The following is a 23,737-nucleotide window of genomic DNA, read 5'->3' on the forward strand; positions in this document are numbered from 1 at the left end:
GCAGGGAAATGGTTGTGAATTTCCCTGCCCCCTGCCCCAGTGACTGTTAGGGTTATAGTGAAAGGTGGCAATTGAAGAGATTACACTGGTTATTGTACAAAGCTTTACTCCTCCTCTGTTTGGAAGCATACAGTGCAATATGTATGGCTGCAAACGTCAGCCCTGCTGCAGAGCTAATACAACTGAGGTTTCTTGATCAGATAAGAGAGGAATTGAACGCCTGGGCTGGCTGGCTGCTTGCAGGCGGGGTTTCTTTAAGCTACAAAGCAGAGGGAGACTTTCTCCACACAATTCGGCTTTAGGGCTTGGCTGAAACTTTCTTGTTCACAGTAATTCTCCCCTCCCCCTTCTCTCTCTCTTTCTCTCTGTCTTGTGTTCACCAATTCTCTCTCTCTCTCTCTCTCTCAGTAGTTCTGAAGGGTCAGGTAACACCAAGTTGCCAGTGCTGGTCTTGCACGCTTCCTCTACATGCCAGAGTGATGGCGGGATGAGAGGCTGCTGTCTGGGAGGATGGAGAGGAAAGTTTGTGTGATTCAAACAGATTTTCATCAGTATCGTCCAACTATTAGTGTCCAAGTCAAGCCTCTAGCACATGTAAGACAGAAATGCCATCCTTAATCTCAATTCCGAAGCTGTCCTTGGTCTAGACATGGTTAAAGAGACAGTATATTATTTATGTTACAATTCAGCTTATACTGGCAATGTTTTGTGTTGATGTTAGTGTAACTCTGACTCCGTATATTATTATCTCTAGTAATGCATGTACTGTGGGCTGACTTCTGTCAATGGTGCTGGCAGCGTTATCAAGAGATATTGCAAACTATCACTTTAAAACATTGATTGAAAAAGTTGTGGTTTTTAATCATGTTTTTTATTTGCAGCAACTAAATCTTAATATTTGATTCATGCAAAATAATATCAGGATAATGATGCAGGTTTGGACTAAAATAGAAATTATCCTCATTGTGCTATTCATGAAGGGTGTTGGATAAGTTTGATGGTAACTGTCTTCAAAAGGTATAAATGTCCACAGTTCATATTATACAGAATATATCTTTAATATTTTGTACGAAAAAGAGTTTGAATTTGTATTTATACAATGCCTTGCAATGACTCAGGTTGGCGCGTTACAACCAATGAAGTTTGTTTGAAGTCACTGTTGTAATGTTGGAAACATGATTGTGTACAGATTCCACAAAAAGCAATGTGTGAACCTTTGATCTGTTTTAGCAGAATTGGTTGAGATAAATCTTGGCCAGGGGACTGGGCCAACTCTTTGCCTGCTCTTCCAATAGTGCCTTGAGGTAGTTTGCACCCTCCTCAGTGGGGCAGGTTAACACCTGATCCAAAAGATGGCACTTCTGACAGTGCAGTGCTCCCTCAGTATTACACTGGCATGCTAGTCATTGCGTGCTTAAGTCTCTGCAACAGAGTTTGAACCTTCTGCCTTTAGGACCAAACATGGAAGTGTTATCACTGAGCCAAATCTGACATCAATTTGCCAGCGCACGATAATAAATAAGTTTTGATAATTCCTGTATACATAATGACATGTCTTTTACATACACGCGGTTGAGTTGGTTTGCACGGTGAGTTTTTTAAAAAATAACCAGGTGACTCTTCTTGACATTCTTAATTCTAAAGTGCCAAATGGTGTTTGGACGTTGAACCTGACAGGTGAAAAACAAACAGAGTTTTCAAGTAAGATGGTGTTAGATAGTGAAGGATAACAGTAGCAAGGTTGTGCAGATGGAAATCAATCCCTCTTTTATATCTTAAATTGCATCCCTAATTTATAGATAATACTTCAACAAAACTTTCAACCATTTTGGAAGTCAAATTGAAAGGAACTTCTCTGCGAGAGCAAGATGATAAACTGAGGTGTTATATTGCCACTGCAGGTGGGAAGGTGTAATTAGTGTGACTGGTTTACATAGACTATTTCCCTTATAATGTGGTGGTAGGGTTTATAATAGGGAAAGCTGACACAGAAAGTACCTGTGGATATATGTTTGTTGAAATATTGTGGGTGCGATCTATGCCCATGCTGCCCCCAAAAAGCAGTGCACCACAGCGCAACATGGCTGGTAAATGTGAAGCCCGCCCATGGGCAGGACCATGTTTTGGAAAATCTGCATATTAGAGGGAGACAGCTAGTCTAACTCTAATATCTAGTTCCCTGAGGTAACCAAGACATTGGAATCTATCCCCTTTCCTTGGAGACCTCGAGCGAGAGTTGTTCCGTGCTTGTCTCCACAAACAGGGATCAGATGGAACGGCATTCACGGGGGTCTCCCAGGGGGTCAGAGGCCCACAAGTGCTTATGGGTGGTATCCTGACACTGACATCCTGGCACTCTGGCAGTGCCAGCTGTGTGCCAGCGTGGCATGCCAAGATGCCCAGGTAGCACTGGTGGGGGCACTGTCACAGTGCCAGGCTGTCACTGCCATGGTGCCAAGCTGGCATTTGTTGTCTGGTGGTGATCAGGCTCAGGGATGCCCTGTGCATGTGAGGTGGGGTGCGGGATGGAATTGGGGACCCTTTATAGGGGAGTTGTGGCTTTGGGGGGTTCGGGGGTCGTGTCCAGAGGCCGAGAGATCAGGACGCCATTTAAAAATGGCGCCTGATCTCTCTCTGCACTGAGGAGTTTCAGTGAGCGGAACTCCTTGGTGCAGGAAATGGGACTAAATGTGGCCTCAGCCGCGTGTACCCCACTGAGGCCCTGCGCTCACTTTGGGACCCTGTTCCCATTTGGTTCGATCATGCTGTATGTCTATGGCACTAGCTCCTCTTAGTTCCAAATAAGGAAGATAATTTCCCAGATTGAGAGGAAGCTGTGATTATTATTTGTAAGAGTGACTAAGGCAACAGCCAGTCTTGTGACTTGAACAGGGATCTACTATGGACATAGAAGAATTGAGAAATGTAGTTGGCACGGTAATAAAACAGAAAGCACAGCAAACAGAATCCACAGCAAGTCAGGGTCTTACAATTGGCCTTAGTGTTGCAATTGGCTTGATATCTAGGGTGGAACTTTCCGAAAAAAGTAGCAAACTGTCATTTGTAGCATAAAATTTGCTGTGAATCCCGCCGGCATGTTCCGGATCACAATCATTAGACACTTGGGATTTTTTTTTTTCAAACATCATGCCTGAGGCACAAAGCATCTGATTCATCTGCCCCAGGGGTCATCAAAGTACTTCAGTCAAGGGAGCGCTGAATTTAAACAGCTCCACAGCACGTGATCTCAATCAAACCAGGAGGATGGCAGCGAGAAGACCAGCACCCAGAGTTTCGGAGAAAGCCCTCACTCAATTTCTGGATGCCTTAGAGGAGAGGGAAGCCATAATTTACACATTGGGGTGGCAGGGCGCCCTTCAAGGTCACTACTCCTGCCTGGGAGACGGTGCCTGATCAAGATGATCGAGGTTCAATGTGGGAAAAAAAGTGAATGACCTACTACGATCTTCAAGGGTTTCCCTGTCTCGCCTTGGCACTCCTCATCAGAATCCCTCCCGGCTTAAGCGCAGTGCCCACACATGTCAGGTGTCATTGACCTCTGACCTGCCAGTCGTCTGGCTCACATTATCCACTTTTGTGTCTGCAGGAGAACCTGAGACTCCAACAAAGAAGCTCAACATCATCCAGGAAAACACAGCCCGCTTGGCCGCTCCTCCTTCCACACACATTCAAATCCTCCACCACCAATGAACAGTGGGAGCTGTGTGTACCATCCACAAGATGCACTGCAGTAACTCACCAACGTTCCTTAGTCAGCACCTTCCAAACCCACAACCACTACCATCTGGAAGGACAAGAGCTACAGATACCTGGGAACCCCACCACCTGGAAGTTCCCCTCCAAATCACTCACCACCCTGACTTGGAAATATATCGCCGTTCCTTCACTGTCGCTGGGGCAACATCCTGAAACTCCCTCCGTAACAGCACAGTGGGTTTACCTATACTTCAAGGACTGCAGCGGTTCAAGAAGGCAACACACCACCACCTTCTGAAGGGCAACTAGGGATGGGCAATAAATGCTGGCCTAACTAACGACGCCTTGAAGGGGTTATCGGGCGGGGACCGGAAGTAATCCCCGGATCCAAGATGGCGGCGTGCGCGGCGCGGCTGCGGCGATGGAGCCAAATGCGGAGGTGCGGCCTCCCCGCCTCGCGGCCCTTCAGCAGCTGCGGCTACCCCGCGGTGCCGCTCTCATCGCTGCTGCCCAACCTCCCCCGGCCCGTGTTCGCCAAGAGCAGCGGACACGACAAATACCAGACCCGCATCTCGCTGCTGGACAACGGGCTGCGGGTGGCCTCGCAGGACAAATTCGGCCAATTCTGCACAGTCGGAGTTTTAGTAAATGCTGGATCGAGGCACGAGGTCAAATATCCGAGCGGAATCTCCCACTTTCTGGAAAAGCTGGCGTTTTCTTCTACTGCACAGTTTGGCTCCAAGGATGAAATCCTCCTCACGCTGGAGAAACATGGAGGGATCTGTGACTGCCAATCTTCCAGGGACACCACAATGTTTGCAATTTCCGCGGAGGTGAAGGGTCTGGAGACAATGGTCAATCTCCTCGCTGATGTGGTTAGCATTGTGGATAGCACAAATGCTTCACAGCTCCAGGGTCCCAGGTTCGATTCCGGCTTGGGTCACTGTCTGTGCGGAGTCTGCACATCCTCCCCGTGTGTGCGTGGGTTTCCTCCGGGTGCTCCGGTTTCCTCCCACAGTCCAAAGATGTGCGGGTTAGGTGGATTGGCCATGCTAAATTGCCCATAGTGTCCAAAATTGCCCTTGGTGTAGGGTGGGGTTACTGGGTTGTGGGGATAGGGTGGAGGTGTGGACCTTGGGTAGGGTGCTCTTTCCAAGAGCCGGTGCAGACTCGATGGGCCGAATGGCCTCCTTCTGCACTGTAAATTCTATGATATCTATGATATGAAGTAAAAAGAACTCACAAATATAATTTATATTACTCAATAAATTAGTTTATCTTTAAAAAAAAAGTGTAGAAGATGGTAGTTTAGTCGGGCAGCATGATCGGCACGGGCTTGGAAGGCCGAAGGGCCTGTTCCTGTGCTGTACATTTCTTTGTTCTTTGTTGTTCTTGCCTACATCCCATAAATGATCTTTTTTAAAAAGGAGAAGATTGCAGAGAGAGAAAGAAGACAGGCAGTGTACTGAACAAACTAATGACCATGACTCCTCACAGGCGAGGACCAGGAGCGGGCCCACACAGATACCAAGGTTGCCCTTCGACGGAAAGGTGAGGAGCCTTTATCCAGCTGATCAGTCTCAAGTGAGTTTTTTGTTGTCCAACCACTTGGCCAGGACATGTACGAAAACCATGTCCGTTGCCTTGCAGGAGCATCAACTGAGGAGCCTTGGCCTTCAACTTGCAGTGACCACCCCAGGAACCCTCGACTGAACCTCGGAGGGAATGGCCGAGAAGGACATGGATGACGCATCAAAGCTATCAGCTGCACCATCCACCATCGCAGGGATAAGCACCTCGGTGGATGAACTTAGCAGACAGGCTTCTAGATCACTATCTGGTGAGCACCACACTACTTCTGATGCACATCAGGTGGAGACAGGAGCACCCAGGGATCAGACAGTCAGAGGTCTGCTGGATCCTAGCACTCAGCTGTGACCCAGACAGGTGCCGTGCCTCTGGACACATTCATCCCTCAGCTGGAGATGCAAAGGCAGAGTCGGGAATAACAGGAGGGATTGTCAGAGACATTCCTGTGACTGCAAGGCTGAATGGAAGAGCCGCAAAGCCTGTCACAGGTGATGTTGCCGGTGATGCATGGTACCCAGGCCAATACTGCAAGGTTGGCGTCTGCAGTGGAAAGCCTAGGGCAAGACATAACAAACAAACATGACTGGAGATCTCCAAAGCATGGTTCAATCCCTGAGGACCATGGCTGTGGGGGTTCAACACCATGGTACAGGCACAGGAGGACCTCCAGGACTGGTGCAACCAGATGGCATTGAGGCTTCTGGAGCTAACTCCAGCAGCCCCTCCATTCCATGGAGTAACCCAGGGGCCTACAATCACCTGGGGGAGGAGGAACTGCTGGAGCATCTCCCAGGGCCTTCCACCCGGGGGATGCTGGGAATGACCAGCCCTTCCGAATCCCCCCTCCCTGATACTGGTGCATCTCCGGGGCAGTGGGCAGAACACGGCAACATGGCATCAGTGCCACCTAAGGACAGGCTGGGGCCCTCCAGAAGACACCCACCAAGGGCATCTCAGGCAACAGGGAATGCAAGGCAGCCATCCACCTCCTCTTCTGATGTGCATCCTGGGAATACACTGAGACATAGTGGGAGGGTTCATAAGTGTGAGGAGTTGTTGGGGCACAGAGTAGGCACTGGTGAAGTTAGGCACAGATAGTTGGGGGTCAGAATGAAATGCTACAATTGCACTTGTCACATTATTAAAACCTCTTGTTCACAACCTTAAGGCCTCACTCTCTTCCCACTGGAATAGGTCTTCACCCCATCTGGACATAGTTTTTCTCACAGGCCCTCAATGTAAGGGAAACGGTTAGGCCCTCTCAAACCAAGAGTAACATACATCCTGGAAGGACTCTGGCATTAAGCAGTTGCCTATACCCCCCCGCCCCCAACTACCCCCCCCCCCCACCCCTCCCCACCCCCCCCCCCCCCCCCCACCCCCCCGCCAGGTTGGTCTTCTCTCTCGGGGTCTCATCCAACCAGCTTCTTTGGCCGGCATTGCACCTATCCCCCCCACCTTAGGAGCTCCGCACCCACAGATGCCCCATACCCCCAGGCCGCTAACAGCTGTGTAACTCAGTGCTTATTTTCATTTCTTGACAACACAACCTGAAGATTGCCACAACACTCTGAAAACTTCTGAAAGTACACAGCCTGCGGGCTTCTGGACAACTAACACCATCCACGACCCCCCCAATCCAACGTAAATTGCCCCTTTGTACACCCTGGTAGAAGCTGGAGATAGAGGTTCACCCCCTTCCTCCATTTCAAAGGTCATGGAGCCTGGTTCCTATTTTTAAAAAACAGTAGTCATTCACACCCATGTGACATCATGGTTGTGGTGTTGGGTGCTCTGAGGTACAGCCGAACCAACACGGTTGCGATTGGTACAACGCAGTTTTATTCCAACTAACTGTTTACACATCTGACTTGGTACTCAGCACGTTGTGACTGTGTGAGTGTCTTGCTAATGAGGTCCTGGTCCTGTGCTGTCTCCAGATGCTCTGGCCAGGAGGTGTCGTGTTTCTTGTCTTATACTGTGTCTGCTCTTGTCTGTGATTGGCTGTCGTGTTATGTGTGCTAATTGGTCTGTTGGTCTCTCTATCATTATGTATGTGTTATGATGTATGTTTGAATATCTTGACATCACCCCTTTTTATACAAGATTATGTGCCTACGTGGTTTTAAATATAAATGTGTCCTGAGTGCAGCTAAAGGTGTGTGTGCGTAATATTTACATCATGTACATGGGGCTTAACTATGTACAAGGGGGGGGTCAGGTGTGACATGCTAACGAGGATGTACCATAACAAAAGAAGAACAACGTTGAAATTTGGACCGATCAAACGAGGCCTGGAACGATAAAACAGTGACATGTTACAAAACAGTAGTTGCTAAAGTTTGACGTGTGAACAGTCTCATAAGTCCAGTCTAGTAGGTGGGCGACGAATTCGGGTTGACCGTCTCAAGGGTGGGTCGAGAACCACCGGCTGAGGTGCGAGCCTGGCCACGGACGGCGACAGGAGGGGCATGGTATATGGCAGCTCCACGAAGTCGCTATCAGGAACCAGTGGAGGACACGGCATCCGTGTAGGGTCCCGTTGCGAGCATGGAAGTAGGCGAAGGGCTCGGCGATTGCGCCTACGCACGGATCATCCGGCATGCGTACCAGGAACGAGCGGGGAGCCACGCGTCGGATAACTTCGGCAGGTGCTGACCAGCCACCGTCTGGTAGGTGGATGTGGACGTTGTCTCCAGGGGCCAGGGAGGGAAGATCAGTTGCCCTTGTGCCGTACGATCTCTTCTGGCGATCGCGCTGCAGTTGCATCCTATGCAGTACCGGAGCATGGTCTATTGTTGGTGCCAGGATGGAAGGCACAGTGGTTCTGAGGGCGCGACCCATCAGCAGCTGTGCTGGCGAGAGACCAGTGGCTAGTGCGGCCGAGCGATAGGCCAGCAGGGCGAGGTAGAAGTCCGACCCGGCAGCAGCAGCCTTGCAGAGGAGCCGCTTGGCAATGTGAACGCCCTTCTCCACCTTTCCATTGGACTGGGGATGCAGAGGGCTGGACGTAACGTGTGTGAAGCCATATGAGGCGGCAAAGGACAACCATTCATGGCTGGCAAAACAGGGCCCATTGTCTGACATGACAGTCATCGGAATGCCGTGGCGAGCAAAGGTGTCTTTGCAGGCCCTGATGACAGCAGACAACGTCAAATCGTGTAGGCGTATAACTTCTGGGTAGTTTGAGAAGTAGGCAACTATGATGACATAGTCCATGCCGAGCGCGTGAAATAGGTCGACACCCACCTTCGCCCAGGGGGACGTCACCAGCTCATGGGGCAGAAGCGTCTCAGGAGGTTGCGCCGGCTGAAACCTTTGGCAGGTTGTACAATTGAACACCATGTTGGCAATATCGTCACTGATACCCGGCCAGTATACCGCCTCTCGGGCCCTCCGTCTGCACTTCTCGACCCCCAAGTCGCCTTCGTGTAGTTGATCGAGAACCAGCTGGCGCATGCTGTGCGGAATCACAATCCGGTCCAGCTTCAGAAGGACACCATCAATGATGGCTAGGTCGTCTCGTACATTGTAGAACTGCGGGCACTGCTCTTTCTTTGAGCCATCCTACCGTCATGTGGCACATCACTCGCTGCAGAAGGGGGTCGGCTGCAGTCTCTCGGCGGATATGGGCCAGACTGGAGTCGTCAGCTGGCAGATTTGCCGCTGTCAAAGCCACCTGTGCCTCGACCTGACAGACGAACCCCTCCACATCTGGCGGCGTGCTCACTGCTCTGGATAGGGCATCCGCCACGATGAGGTCCTTCCCTGGAGTGTAGACCAGTTGGAAGTCGTACCTCCTGAGTTTAAGTAGGATGCGCTGGAGGCGAGGGGTCATCTCGTTCAGGTTCATGTTTATTATGGTCAGTTTCGACCGTGAACCGTGGAAGACCATAGATGTAATCGTGGAACTTGTCTAAACCGGTTAGCAAGCCCAGGCATTCTTTTTCGATTTGCGCGTAGCACTGCTCTGTGGGGGTCATGGCCCGCGATGCATAGGCCACTGGGGCCCATGATGCCGTGTCATCCCTCTGCAGGAGCACTGCTCCAATGCCGGATTGGCTGGCATCAGTTGAGATTTTGGTTGGACGAGACGTGTAGAAGAACGCCAACACTGGTGCAGTGGTGAGTTTGAGTTTGAGCTCCTCTCATTCCAGCTGGTATGTGTGTTGCCACTGGAACTCTGTGGATTTTCTGACGAGGTGGCGCAGAGTCGTCGTGTGGGAGGCAAGGTTGGGAATGAACTTCCCTAGGAAGTTGACCATGCCAAGGAAGCGTAGGACAGCCTTCTTGTCGGCCGGCTGCGGCATGGCTGTGATGGCGCTCACCTTGTCTGCATCCGGACGGACCCCTGACCGGGAGATATGGTCCCCCAGGAACTTCAACTCGGTCTGGCCAAAGGAGCACTTGGCTCGGTTGAGGCGCAGGCCGTTTTCCCGTATGCGGGCAAAAACGCGTTGGAGATGATGTATGTGCTCTTGCGGTGTGTTGGACCAGATGATGACATCGTCCACATATACGCGCACCCCTTTGATGCCTTCCATCATCTGCTCCATGATTCTATGGAAGACCTCGGATGCCAAGATGATACCAAATGGCATCCGGTTGTAGCAGAATCTGCCGAAAGGGGTGTTAAAGGTACATAGCTTTCGGCTGGACGGGTCCAGTTGGATCTGCCAAAATCCTTTAGAAGCATCCAGTTTCGTGAATATCTTCGCCTGGGCCATTTCACTGGTGATCTCCTCCCGTTTGGGTACGGGATAATGTTCCCTCATAGTATTATTATTGAGGTCTTTGGGGTCTTTTCAGATGCGGAGCTCGCCAGAGGGCTCTTGACACACACCATGGAGCTGACCCATGGCGTGGGCTCCGTGACCCTGGATAGGACCCCTTGGTCCTGGAGATCCTGCAGCTGCTGCTTGAGGCGGTCTTTAAGTGGCGCAGGAACCCTGCGAGGTGCGTGAACGACCGGGATGGAGTCCGGTTTGAGGCGAATTCGGTAGGTGTATGGCAGTGTTCCCATGCCTTCGAATGCTTCCTGGTTGTGGGCGAGGAGCGATTGGAGCTATGTATAGAACTCTGCATCTGGGAAGTCAGACGTGCCGTCTGGAGAGAGAGAGAGAATTTGTTGCACAAGGTGGAGAGCCTTACATGCCTGTGCGCCCAGCAGGGAGTCCTTCGATGAGCCAACTATCTCGAACGAGAGTGTGGCCGTGTGTGTTTTGTGTGTCACCTGGAGCTGGCAGGATCCCATGGCCGGGATAACAACGGGTTCCCGTTGAAGTCGACCGTCTTGCACCGGGATGGCTGGATTGGTGGTCTGACCTTCATGGCATAGAAGGCTGACCATGCTATGAGGTTGGCGGAGGCGCCAGTGTCCAGGCGGAAAGTGATCGGCGATCGGTTGACCATTAGGGTGGCACTCCATTCATCGCCCGGATTGATGGTGTTGACCCGGTTCGCATCAATGACCGCAACCCGGAAGGCGTCTTGGTCATCTGTGTCGTTGATTTAGATGTCATGATGTGGAGGCTGAATGGTCCGCATGTTCCTGCGAGGTTGTCGGAGATGTGGAAGATCAACAGGTTGAGCCGCTCGACAGTAGGCAGCGTAGTGACCCATCTTGCCACAGCGTAGGCATTGTCGGGTTTTTGCAGGACATTGCCCTTTTAGATGTTCAGCTCCACAGTTGCCGCACGTCATGACGTCATGGCGTTCGTTACGCCACTGCGCATGCGCAGTTTGGTCTTGCGTCGGGCGCACCTGCGCAGCACGTCCCTCAGTGTTGCCGTAGGTTTTGGTGCGCACAAACGCAGGAGGCCTCAAAAAGCGCGCGAAACGGCCGCCCTCGTCCGGGCCGCGGGCCGGGAGAAACCCGATTGCCTGGATGCGTTCGGCCTCGTGGGCGGCCTGGCTTGCCGATTCGATCGTGTGGGACACCCTCCATGCCGATTCGGTCGCCTGAAATTGGGCATAGTGGCTGGTCGCATTTTCATGCAGGACACAGGCTTCAACTGCAGATGCTAAGGTCAGGCCTTTAATTTTTAGAAGCTGCTGGCGTAGGCCACTGGAGGCAACGCCAAAAACGATCTGGTCCCGGATCATGGACCCTGAGGTGGTGCCGTAACCGCAGGACTGCGCGAATATGCGGAGGTGCGTCAGGAAGGACTGAAAGAGCTCATCCTTACCTTGCAGGCGCTGCTGAAAGACATACCTCTCAAAGCTTTAATTGACCTCAACGTTGAAGTGCTTGTCGAGCTTGAGGAGGACCGTGTCATACTTAGATTTGTTCTCGCCTTCCGCGAACACCAAGGAGTTGTATACATCAATGGCGTGCTGACCTGCGGTAGTGAGGAGCATGGAAATCTTTGTTTCGTCCGAGGCGCCCTCTTTTTCATTGGCTTGCATGAACAGTTCGAATCGCTGCTTGAAGAGCCTCCAATTTGTGCCCGGGTTCCCAGCGACTTGCAATGGCTGCGGTTTGTTGCGGGTGTCCATGGCTCAGGATGGCAGATTTGCCGGTAGGTATCGATTCACTCACTGGTACCATGAGGTGTTGGGTGCTCTGAGGTACAGACGAACCAACACGGTTGCGATTGGTACAACGCAGTTTTATTCCAACTAACTATTTACACATCTGACTTGGTACTCAGCACGTTGTGACTGTGTGAGTGTCTTGCTAATGAGGTCCTGGCCCTGTGCTGTCTCCAGATGCTCTGGCCAGGAGGTGTCGTGTTTCTTGTCTTATACTGTGTCTGCTCTTGTCTGTGATTGGCTGTCGTGTTATGTGTGCTAATTGGTATGTTGGTCTCTCTATCATTATATATGTGTTATGATGTATGTTTGAATATCATGACAATGGTGGTGGGTGTGAAGATTCAATGAGGTTCGGAGATTCAACTTCAACCTCACTATTAAATTGAAATGCATTCACATTCATTCAAATCAGGTTCTCCCCCTTCCTGGGCATGAACTTTGAACGTGTCATTGGCGAGGGCCTGGAGAGATCACGTTCAATGGTCTCATCGGCGCAAATCCAGTTTTTGGCCTCTCACAATATTTTGCACTAACGGACCCGCAAAATCGCACCCTTCGTCTGACCTGATGTAGATTGTGTTGTGTTTGCACATCTCCAAATTGAAATTACCTGGGGGGCTACTGACATGAATGGACACCAACATTTCAATATCCAAAAGGTCTGTGCCAAGTGTTATCAAATCCCCCCTCCGCCATCCTCACACCCTGGTCATATTTTCCTTTGGTTGTGCAGAATAGCACCCGAATCTCCCAGCAAGCAACTTGGGAGAACTTTGCACCGTGTTTTCTGCCACAGTAACTCTCCTTCCCCCGCACCCTCCTCCACCATGCTGCTAGCTGCTGCCATGGGGCCTCTGATTCAGGGAATAATATACCCCATCCCCTCCAGCCTCCATCTCCCGCATGCCCCCTGCCATCTCAGAGAGTGAGAGCCAACTTTGCAGCGACCAGGAAGCTGGGGAGCTGAGGAGGGAGAGAGGGAGAGAATGAGATGAAAGGCAGGTTCAATTAAGGCATTCAAGGAGAAATTAGATTATTATCTGTAAAAAGGAATAGCATGCAGGGTTATGAGAAGGAAGTGGAGAATTGAATTTCATTCTACATTCGGAGAACTGACACAGCTACAGTGGGCCCAATGGCCTTACTCTGTGCTGTAACAGTTCTGTAAATCTATGATTCTGTCATCCACAGATAGACTATTGGAGCATTATTACACTATCAGTGAGTTTTTGCATTATTGTTGGTCCTGAGCAGAATCTGACGGCGCGATTCTCCAGCCTCGTTACGCTCTCGCACAAGCGAAATGAGGCCGGTGAGAGGCACAAAACAAGAACTGCGCCATGCCCCAAATAGTTGCCAATGCAACCAGCTTGGTCCGGTCGCCAAAATCGGGATCTTGATGTAACGTGTGAGAAACCAATTATCACCACTAGCCCTATTTCCATGCAACTAATGAGAACCACTCCATATCCAAAGGCCTCCTGTCATTCAGCGGCCTCCTCAGCCGTTGGTTACATAGGCGCCAATTAGTACTTCTTTTGAAAAAAGTGATCCCCTGGCGGGAGGACTTCTCCGGGGAGGTGAGTAGCCATCTTTGCTCACAGGAAAAGAGCCAGGGATGCTGATACAGGGGTGGACCGCCATGGGAGGGTGTGGGGAGGGAGGCCCTGGGCGGGTGGGGGGGGGGGATGCTAGGGGAGGGGGGGGAAACAGTGGGCGATCCCACCATGCCAACTCCTTGATTGTGTGTACCCATTCTGGGGGAAACCCCTGTCCCTGACGGTCTGCCCCATTGATCACCCATAGCCCCCACCGACTGCCGAGGCCTCTGGCCGTATGGCTGAAGGCTATTGCTGATCGGGAACTGGCAATCGTGGTCAGGTGAGCACTTCACAGAACCCAAGTGGATCACCATGGTTGGGCGGGCCATGTAGCATGTGGGAATCAATGCCTAGCGTCCCAATCACACCCTGGTGTACGGACATCATGCTTGCACACTGCAGGAGGCAACGCCGCACACGCAACAGCCAGCATCCGAACACCCAGGGGTTGGGACACAGCTCTGAGGACATGTCCATGGTTGCAGGGTGGGTGAGTGCCATGGGGAGGGTGGAGATGCCTGGTGAGATGGGCCAAGGATTCGGAGTTCGGCTCACATTGCGGAGGAAAGTTATAGAGGCGTCATACTAGTTGTGTACAAATGTATAAATTGTGTTTTACAATCCCCCACACTCCCAATGGAGCTTTCCCCTCCCCAACCCCAGCCCCCTCACCCCCTACATACCCCCATCCCCTCCCCCGGTGCCCTCAGTAATCCTCCATGTGCTTTGCCTTCCTTGCCCTACCATTACGACTCGTTGTTCCCCCAGAGGTGGAAACAACCAGCTGCTTACCATATCCCATGGCCTTCAATGTCCCGGCTCACTTGTCAGCGGCACGTGCACAGCCGTGATGCCTTGTCCCGTGTGCTGACCTTGAGACGTGGCCTCATCAGAGGGTGGAACTCAGGGGTGCTGGTGACCACCATCGCCACTCCATGAGATGGGTCTGGGTTACCACACAGCGCCCCCTCCTCCCATTCAGTGCCCATAGGGCCCTGAGGTTCACCTTGGGATGGAGGGGCTGCTGGTTCGAGCCCCGGCTGCTCCTGCATCATCTGGCTCTGCCAGCCCTGGCAATGCTCCTCAGTGATTGGGGACATGCTCTGCAGCGCTTCAGCAATGTCCCACCGGTGACTGGGACAAGCTCCACAGCCCCACGGCCATGCCCATTTGAGAGCGGGACATTTCCCGCAGACCCTCATCAAGGTCAGCCTGGATGACATTCCCCCAGTGAAGCAGATATTCTGTCGAGACCTCAGCCAAGGCTGTCACCGACTGCGCTACACCTTGGGCACCTTCACAAATGGCGTCGACATTGTGCACCAGGCTCTCCACTGCGGTCGCCACCCTAGCCGTGTTGGTCTCGGTGCCACGAATTGATAGCGACACCTTCTGCTCCCATGGCCTCTGGAATTCCTCCAAGCGGTTATGGATCTGCTGGAGTGTCGCTAACATCTCCCCCAGAATGTCCTGGCTGCAACCTAATGCCGCCATCAGCTCCAGGACGACCTCTTCCACATGCTCTGCATCAGGCTGGGACCCAGCTGGGTCCTGGGATCCAGCAGACCGCCGACTGCTGTCTCATCTGGGAGTTCCTGCCTCCACTGATGTAAGTAATCAGCAGTGTGGTGCTCACCAGAAGCCTGACCACTAACATTTCCCACTGAGATGCCGAGGGTGGAGGGTGAGGATGACAGCTGTAACGCGATTATTGTGGTGACATCCTCAGAGCCCTCCTATGAGGTGGTCTCGTGGGAGGCCGGAGAGGGTGAGCCGGCGCCGTCGGCTGGAGGACCTGAGGGAGAATGGACATGTGGTCAGTGGGAGGGATGGGTCAGTCAGTAAGGCAGTAACAACTCACATTTGACAGGTTTTCCGGCTGGAGCCAGGTGGTTTCTCACCTCTGCGACGTCCGCCAGCCTCCGCGTTGGTGTCCACCCTGTCCTTGGCCACACCAGTCACCTCCAGGGCACGCTCCTCGAAGATGGTGAGGATTCTGATGTCCGGCACACCTCCACCCATCTAGGCCCTCTTCCGGCGATTGTGGGAGAGCTTTTCCTGAGGAGACACAGCTAGGGCATCGATAGCCACACGTGTGGTTCACACTGCTGGGAGGGGGGTGTGAAGGAAGGATTGGTGGAGTGGAGGGAAGGTTGGGGGTCGCATGGAGAGTTGGGGTTGGATGCTCCCGTGGCGGAAATGTCTCAGAGGGGGAAATGGGGGGTGTTTTGGTGTCTACTTATTCGTGCAGCCCAATGTAGGTCATTGACCTTTTTCCTGCACTGGAGGCCAGTCCTCCTGGTCACACTCCCAGTGCTCACAGCTGCCATCACCTCATTCCAGGCAGCACTGGCTGACCTATGGCTGACTCTCGTCGACGCTCGGGGGAACACGACATTCCTTCTGGCCTCCACAGCATCCAGGAGCCTCCTCAGGTCAGCGTCCCCGAATCTTGGGGGTGGTTTCCTGGGTGCCATTGTTGCGAGCTGCCTGGGGTTGGCTGAACAAGTGCAGCTTAAGTGCTGCTCGGCCTTGTTCACGAGGGGCTGGCGTGCGTGATGCTGGCGAATCAGCAGGCGAGCCTTCATATGCGGTCAGGCGCCCGTGAGGCTTCATTAAGTGGACCAATTAATGTTGAATAGCTTTACTGGCCTTGCTGGGCTGAGCGGCAGGAAGCTCGCGGCAATTCCCACTCGCTACAACACTTGGAAATCTTTCCGAAGAATCGCGCCCTGAATGTTGCCAGGTCATTATTTAATATCGGAGAAATTTCAGTGAATCAAATTTTCTCTCACTTCTGTTCTTAACCTCTCCCTCCACATCCCTGTTCACAAATTTAAATCTCTCCTCCATCTTCAGTTCCCATGCTGCTTCCCTATACTCAGTTTTGAATCTTTCTCTGATCATAGGCACTCACCTGGTTTTTAGAACTTGTTGCTCACCAACTGCGAGCGTAAAACCACAAGGAGAAATGCTCAAGGACACAATCTTCATAAGATAAATGCATGGATAGTTGCAGGTCTCACATGATCCAACCATCACATGATCCAATGTCACATGATCAAGCATCGCATGTTCAAAGCTTCCAACCAGAACTGACAGGGTGGGCGTGGAGACAGTGAGATTGTGGTGGCTTGTTGAAATGTTATTCATTCTTCCAACCCAAAGAGAAAATGTTGGAAAATCTCAGCAGGCCTGGCAGCATCTGTGGGGAGAGAAAAGAGCTGACGTTTCGAGTCCAGATGACCTTTTGTCAAAGCTGATCATCTGGACTCGAAACATTAGCTCGTTTCTTTGCCTACAGATGCTGCCAGACCTGCTGAGATTTTCCAGCGTTTTCTCTTTGGTTTCAGATTCCAGCATCCGCAGTGATTTGCTTTAATTCTTAGAATATGGGATCTCCAGCGAGTGGTCCATCTCTAGTTGTCCGTCAGGAGGCAGTAGTGGGGCGTCTCCAATTATTGCAGTCCATGTGGCCAAGGTGGAGCACAAGTGTTACCCACAGCAGCCAGGATGTTTGTCAAGACCAGTAGCTTTTGCTGTGCCTAGTGCACTTCCATTAAACCACCCATTTAATCTCCCTCCCTCCCACTTCCACACCCACCCAATTCCCACCTGGTGGGCTAGTTTAAAAGCAGGACTTCTTTGTCCAGACTCACATTCAAAGATTGGCCCCTTGGTGAAGTCATGCCTGGTAGCACATGTGGACTGTTAAGCACTACTCAGTTTGTTACAGAGAGAGGGAGGGGGAATAGCAGAAAAAGCGAGATATGGAGAACATTCTTTAGTCAAACAAAACAGGGAAGTCTGATTATTCATAAAATTCTGTTTGACATGATTTCTTCTACATCTTGGTATAATCCATTTCTGTTTTGATTGTCAACCTTCCAAAATGGGTAATGTTACAGTATTGGAAATGAGATCATGTATGAAGAATGTGAGGTCTTAAATCCAATTTGTATTTCTGCTTCTCAAAGCGATTCACATCTCATGCAAGTAGCAGGTCTGTGCTTGTCCTCACCTGTCCTTTAGCAAACAAAAGTTGTTTTTTAAAGGTGTTTTTACAGCACTACGGGGTTATTTGCTCCCAATATACAGGCTTTATGTACCAACATTAACCAGATAGCAATTGCCTTGACTAATGGGGTCAACAGTGGGATCTGCATCGCTGTCTTCTGAATGATCACTTCTGTAGATCCAATTGGTCTGGCAGACAAATGTAAGAATATGTTTTCATGCCACTCTCTCAGGACTTTAAATCCACTGAGTTATAGTGCAAAAACAACTTGAGCTTCAAGAATGTTCTTCAGACATTCTTTGGGAATATTTGTAGAAGTGCCATTTAAAGATTGAGCTGCTTACAATTTGTTTCATATTCTTGAATTGAGGAGTGTTGATTTGAGGCTTAGAACTTGGGCACTCGCTGTAGCACTGCAACAACTCTGCAAGCCTTCTTTGACAGAACCTTCCAAACCTGAGACCTCTAGCACCGAGAAGGATAAGGGCAGCAGATACAAGGGAGCGCCATCACCTGATTGTTCCTCTCCAAGCCATACACCACCCTAACACAGCTCTGAACCTATCTGCTGCTGAACTCCAAATCCATGCTTTTGTTACTTCTAGCCTTGACAATTCCAATGCTTTCCTGACTGACCTCCCACATTCCTCCACTCCTTCCCAATAAATTCAGCTCATTCAGAGGTTTGCAGCCTGTGTCCTAACAGAGTACATACTGGGAGGGTGGAGAATTCATCCAGGAGACTTGAACTAGGGGACACAGTTTACAAATAAGAGGTCTCCCTTTTAAGACTGAGATGAGGACAAATTTTTCCCTCAGACAGTGGTTAGTGTGTGGAATTCTCTTCCCGGGGAGCAGTGGAGGCTGTGTCATTGAATTTATTCATGGAAGAGTTAGACACATTTTTGATAGACAAGAGTTATGGAGTGGAGTTGAAACCAGAGTGAGATCAGCATGATCTTATTGACTGGCGGAGCAGGCTCAAGGGGGTGAGGGCCTACTCCTGCTCCCAAGTCCTATGTTCCTAAAAAAAAGGGAACACTCTTAAATTGCAGAAGATTAAGACAAAATGGAAAGAGTAACTTTCTTGCACCTGAAGGCCTTTTTTTTTCTTGTCATAAAAATCCTTATACTATTACAGATTCAAATTCAGTGGTTGGTACAGTCACATGATGATACAATTCTTTTAACTAACACAACTAACGCAACAGTCAGTAATTATACAGCAACATAACATTTCACTGTGCTGATTAATTGTTTGAGCTTGCGGTGATGGGTGGATATTTTGGTATTGACGCATTTATGGAAAGATTAAGCACATGAGGGAGAAAGGAACAAAATTATATGTTGATGGGTTGAGGAGAAGTAAATAGAGTAGAAGGCGGCTGATGTGGAGCATAAATGCAGGTTTCGGCCTGTTGGGCTGAAAAGTATGTTTCTGTGTGATAAGTTTGATATATTTATATTGATGTCAAATGCAGTATCAACAGAGAGTAGAATGTTGGTGCAATTGGTACCTCTTCCAAGTTTTAACTGCCACAGCTCAAGGTGAGATGATGGTCACAACAGTAAAAAGAAAATTGTAGGTAAACTAAAAGAAAGAAAGATTTGTGGTTTTATTACACCTTTCATGACCTCATGACATTCCCAATGCATTTCCGCAACCAACAAAATGTCTTACAAGTGCAGTCACTGGTGTAATGACAGAAATTCAGCAGCCAATTTGCACACAGCAAACTCTCACAAAGGGCGATGAAATGCATACTTGTTTTAGGTGTTGGTTGAGGGGGTGAATGTTGGCCAGGACGTGGAGAGAAGCTTCTCTGTTTTAAAACATATCCAGAAAATATTAGAAAAGCACATGTGATAGCAATGGAGAGATCAGATGTATCAATACTGGCACAGTACCGCAGATTTGGCTTTCCGAAAACCAGCAATGTCCAAATAATAGACCTTTTTTTAAGGGGATCATGCAAGAATTTTAAGTGTTATTAGTTAACTGAAAAAAATTACTGGTTTGTTTGAGGAGTTGCTGCTTCAGTGGGGTGACGTGGCAAGCAGTTACCAGCTACACGCGCCGATGATTTCCATGCTCCAAGTGGTCAGAGTGACCCTTGACCCTCCCTGACATCTCAGAAACATTTGGGGAGTTACAATTCTCAAGACAACTTCAATCTTGAGTGTTCCAGTGTACACAGTCCATAAGCTGTGGCTTTACCAAAGCGCTACCCAGCTTCAATAGGGCTGTTTTCGACTTAAACTTAATCACTGACAATATTTATCCAATTGGACTACAGATATTGTGAAATGCCTCAGGACCTTTTCCCGAGAGCTGGCAAGATCCGAACTCCGGCAGAGACTCAATCCCAAGGTTGCCGGTTTTGAGGCAATCTACCTGTATTTCATTGGAACCGAAAGATGTACTCCATTCAGAATGACATGGCATTTATTGAGGACAAATCCTTGTAAAAATTGAACAGCTGCGCGTTGCCTTGGCAATAAAGTTGCATCTGTTTTCTGTGATTGTTTCTTTGCTTGTTGCATGCTTTGAAATTTCCTTCATCATCCTTTCAGTGTACTTCTGTTAATGCCTCTCTCTCCTCTCCCACTCCTTTTCCCCACTCTGTTATGTATTTCTCTGATGTTAATTCTATCCTGTGGTAGTCGTCCCTCCATCACCTCTCTTGTCTTTTCCACAACTGTTCTACTTAATTTTTGTGTGTTAATAATAATTATCTTCATTGACCCAAGTAGGCTGACATTAACACTGCAATGAATTACTGTGAATAGCCCCGAGTCGCCACATTCCAGCGCCTGTTCAGGTACACAGAGGGAAAAGTCAGAATGTCCAATTCACCTAACAAAGCACTTTCGGGACTTGTGGGAGGAAACCGGAGCACCCGGAGAAAACCCTGAGACACTGAGAGAACGTAGGTGACGCTCATAGAAACCCTCAGAAACTGTGTTAACAGTCCTTTTTTATTCTTTCATGGAATGTGGGCCTCGCTGGCTAGGTCAGGATTTATTGCCCATTCTAAATTGCCCTTAAGAAGTTGCTGGTGAGCCGCCTTCTTGAACTGTTGCAGTCCACGTGATGTAGTCACACCCACAGTGTTGTTCGGGAGGGAGTTCCATTGATGCAGCAACAATGAAGGTACAGCGATATATTTTGAGTCAGGATAGTGAGTGGTTTGGAGGCAAACTCGCAGGTGCTGGCATTCCCATGCACCTACTGCTCTTGTCCGTCTAGGTGGTAGAGGTTGAGGGTTTGGAGGGTGCTGCCGAAAGAAAAAATTGTTCAAAATTGAAGGCTGTGCTGTAAGTTTCATTGGTAGATCTCTCGTGACTTTTGAGTTTCCTTGAAGTTGTGTTTGAAGATTTTTAACATAATGGGAATGTCTCCGTTTTGCTGGATACGTTGGCTTTTTCCTTTATTATTATACACTTTTCTTTTGGTTGCTTGTCGTTTTGCGCAATGTCACGATTCAGGAAGCGTATCAACCTCATTTTAAACAAGCGTGCGGATGGCACATTCTGCCCGGCCACTTGAGCATGCCAGAGGAGATATGGGCCCAACTTATGAGAGGCTTTTTGTCAAATCAGGATTGTGCGCTTCTGCTGGCAACATTATAAAACTAGCCTTGACAGAACACATGCTCAGCCTCAGTTTTGTAAATGGTTGATTTATTAATCAACCAGTTTGGTTTGCAGTGAAGTGAGATGAAATGTAATTGGAAGGTGTGAGTGCGTCAAAGCTTTCAATTCTTTAAAGTGAGTACTGCTGGAGTATTGGTATGCATGAACCGCAACAACAGCAATGTAAGGTTTTGCAAAGGCTTGGCATGGGCAAACATGAAGGTCAGAACAGATTGGTAGGCTGCACTTTATGTAATGCAGTCTTAGGGCTGGATTTGATAGTGCATTTCCGGCAGGGGAGCATGTAAACTATGATAGGTGAGTAACCCACTGCCTTCCTGCCTGTCATGATATGCAGACATGCAGATATTGATACACAGACAGGCAGCTAAAGAACACAGAGAACAGGACATGGCCAATCAGCAGGCAGGACACTCAGGGGTGTATCTCACTATAAAAGGCATGAGGCACTCACACTCCGCCTCTTTCCACTGATGAACATCTACAGAGTGAGTCAGGGTGTATTTACAGTATCACACCTCCAGCACGTGGCTAAGAGCTAGTCTGGTTCAGTCAGACTGAGTAACCACACTTAGATTAGCAGAGAGTCAAACTCATAGAGAACTGTGCTAACTGTGCTACTGGTTCAATAAATCAGATTGAACTAACTTCAAGGTCTGGAGTATCTTTTGGTTTAAGCTGCATCCAGTTGCAGCCTGTGTTATCCCAGAGTACATAACACATCACTGCTGTTGCTGATTTTCTCCTTGGTTCAATTGCTCTGTTTTATTACCTTTGCTCTCGAGTCGCCAGGTATCTTTATGATACCGCCATGAGGTTCAAGAACGAGTAATGATCAATAACCCAATACACCGATTAGTAAGATTTAAATCAAAGCACATTTATTATACACAGTAATCGCTACTCATGCACAAATTCTACGCCTAAGCTACTTCTACAACTAACAGGCCTATACTTAACTTCGGACTGGCCCATCAGGTCAGGGGAACAAATGGCCTTTCGTTCGGGTTCTGAGTCTGCGGGATTCGAAGTTGATATGGATTGGTAGCTACGAGCGCCTATGTCGTAGCGAGCGTTGAATTAAGACTTACGTCAGTCGACGATCACTGCACCGGTTACGGTCAATGTTGGTTTGTGATGCTGGGTGACCCGGGCAGAAAGAAGAGAGAGATTTGAATTTGGGGCTCAACTCTTATAGTCCCCAGGGGCTTCCCGCCTTTCGGGGCGGACCCTGTACCTGGTCCCAAGTGATTGGACTTTGTCCCAATCGCTTGGTTCGATTTTCTCCAATACTGGATCGGTTCCCTGATCGATGGGCGGTCTTGAGGTGCTCGTTCACCTCCTTTCTGTTGGCTCCTGCTGGCGCCAAGGAGTCTGGCTTTGCTCTGTGTGTCCAAAATGTTACTTATTGTTCCTGGAGATTGCTCATCAGTATGCAAATGGCTGCTACTTTGCTATGCTGAAGGCCGCTGGTATCGATGTTGTCTGGCCTTTGTAGAGGTAAATACACAGCAAACCTGCAGCTTCTGGGTTCTGTCTTGTTGGCTGACTTTCCCATCAGCCTTTGCCGTTCGCCATTTTAAATCGGGAGTTGGCCAATTTAGGTGGCTACATTCCCTCCTTGTGATCCTAACGCGAAGTGTGAAGGATCACATAACTATGTTGCTTTCCATTCCCTGACCTGGGGGGCCCTTCTTTCATGGCCTCGACACTGACCATAAGTGTGCAAAAAATTTTTTACTGACCATTCGAAGGGCGCTATGTCAAACAGGGACATGCATTACAAAACAATAAAAATGGGAACCTCTAACTATTCTTAATACACTACACTCACTTAAACATTTCATTATTCTAACTTCCTCAACCATCCAACAAAATCATAGCAGTTTATTCACATTTTTCCTGGCTTGGCAGTCAAGCTCAGGATCGTACAATTGCTCATGAACATTCTGAACATTTCCTTATTTACAATAACACCGCAAATGAATGCTCTTTATTATAGATCGCGGGGGTCGGGGGTCTGGTCATATCCAAAAATAGGGGATCTGATCCTATATACCGGGGTTCGAGCGCGGTAGGCTCTCCTTCTCCATTTTCTTAGACGCATAGTCTGCACGATGCAGCAGAGTATCGCCAATACTAGTAAGGTTTCTATTACATATGACAGAGAGTACCAGGTTATAAACCTGGCACACCAAGATGGTGTGGTGTCGCTGGTGACTGGGCTCTGGGTACTGTGGGGAAGTGAAACATTAACGGCTGGGGAGCATGAGGTCATGGGGTTCGTGTTCACTCGCAACCAAATATCCATTAGCATGATGATGACCCATGTGAAGGAAGTCCTCATGGCTCTTCTCTTTTCTTTTCTTCTCTTCTCCGGTCCTGGAGCTTCTGGAGTTCTGTGGAAACAAGCATAGTGTCTGTAATTATCTTGGTTTAACATCTTGTACGATAGTCTATCTGTCCTTTAGTGCCAATTACTCCCTTTATAATTGGTCACTATGTGTGACTCCCTCATTTTTTTTCAAAAACCGAATTTTAGGACAAGACACACTTTCAAATAATGAACCAGTGCGAGCCGTCTCGCAGACTGTGCGATTTACTATCCAAATGTTTC

The 23,737-nt window shown here is 49.4% G+C and overlaps 1 protein-coding gene across 5 annotated transcripts in view; it reads left to right on the top strand.

The window, feature by feature from the left end:
- The first annotated feature begins 409 nt into the window (after positions 1-409).
- LOC140395389 (putative uncharacterized protein MYH16) overlaps positions 410-23,737 on the top strand; it is a 459,619-nt gene continuing 436,291 nt past the window's right edge. For 2 of the 5 annotated variants that reach the window (XM_072483086.1, XM_072483088.1), the window contains exon 1: positions 411-594. In XM_072483086.1, the coding sequence (XP_072339187.1) occupies positions 511-594 (84 nt within the window). In that variant the 5' untranslated portion in view covers positions 411-510. Of the gene's footprint in view, positions 595-23,737 lie in introns of all 5 variants that reach the window. The other 3 variants (XM_072483091.1, XM_072483092.1, XM_072483089.1) reach the window with 2 other exon arrangements.

Source organism: Scyliorhinus torazame, chromosome 18 (assembly GCF_047496885.1).
Source record: "Scyliorhinus torazame isolate Kashiwa2021f chromosome 18, sScyTor2.1, whole genome shotgun sequence".
Lineage (NCBI taxonomy): Eukaryota > Metazoa > Chordata > Chondrichthyes > Carcharhiniformes > Scyliorhinidae > Scyliorhinus > Scyliorhinus torazame.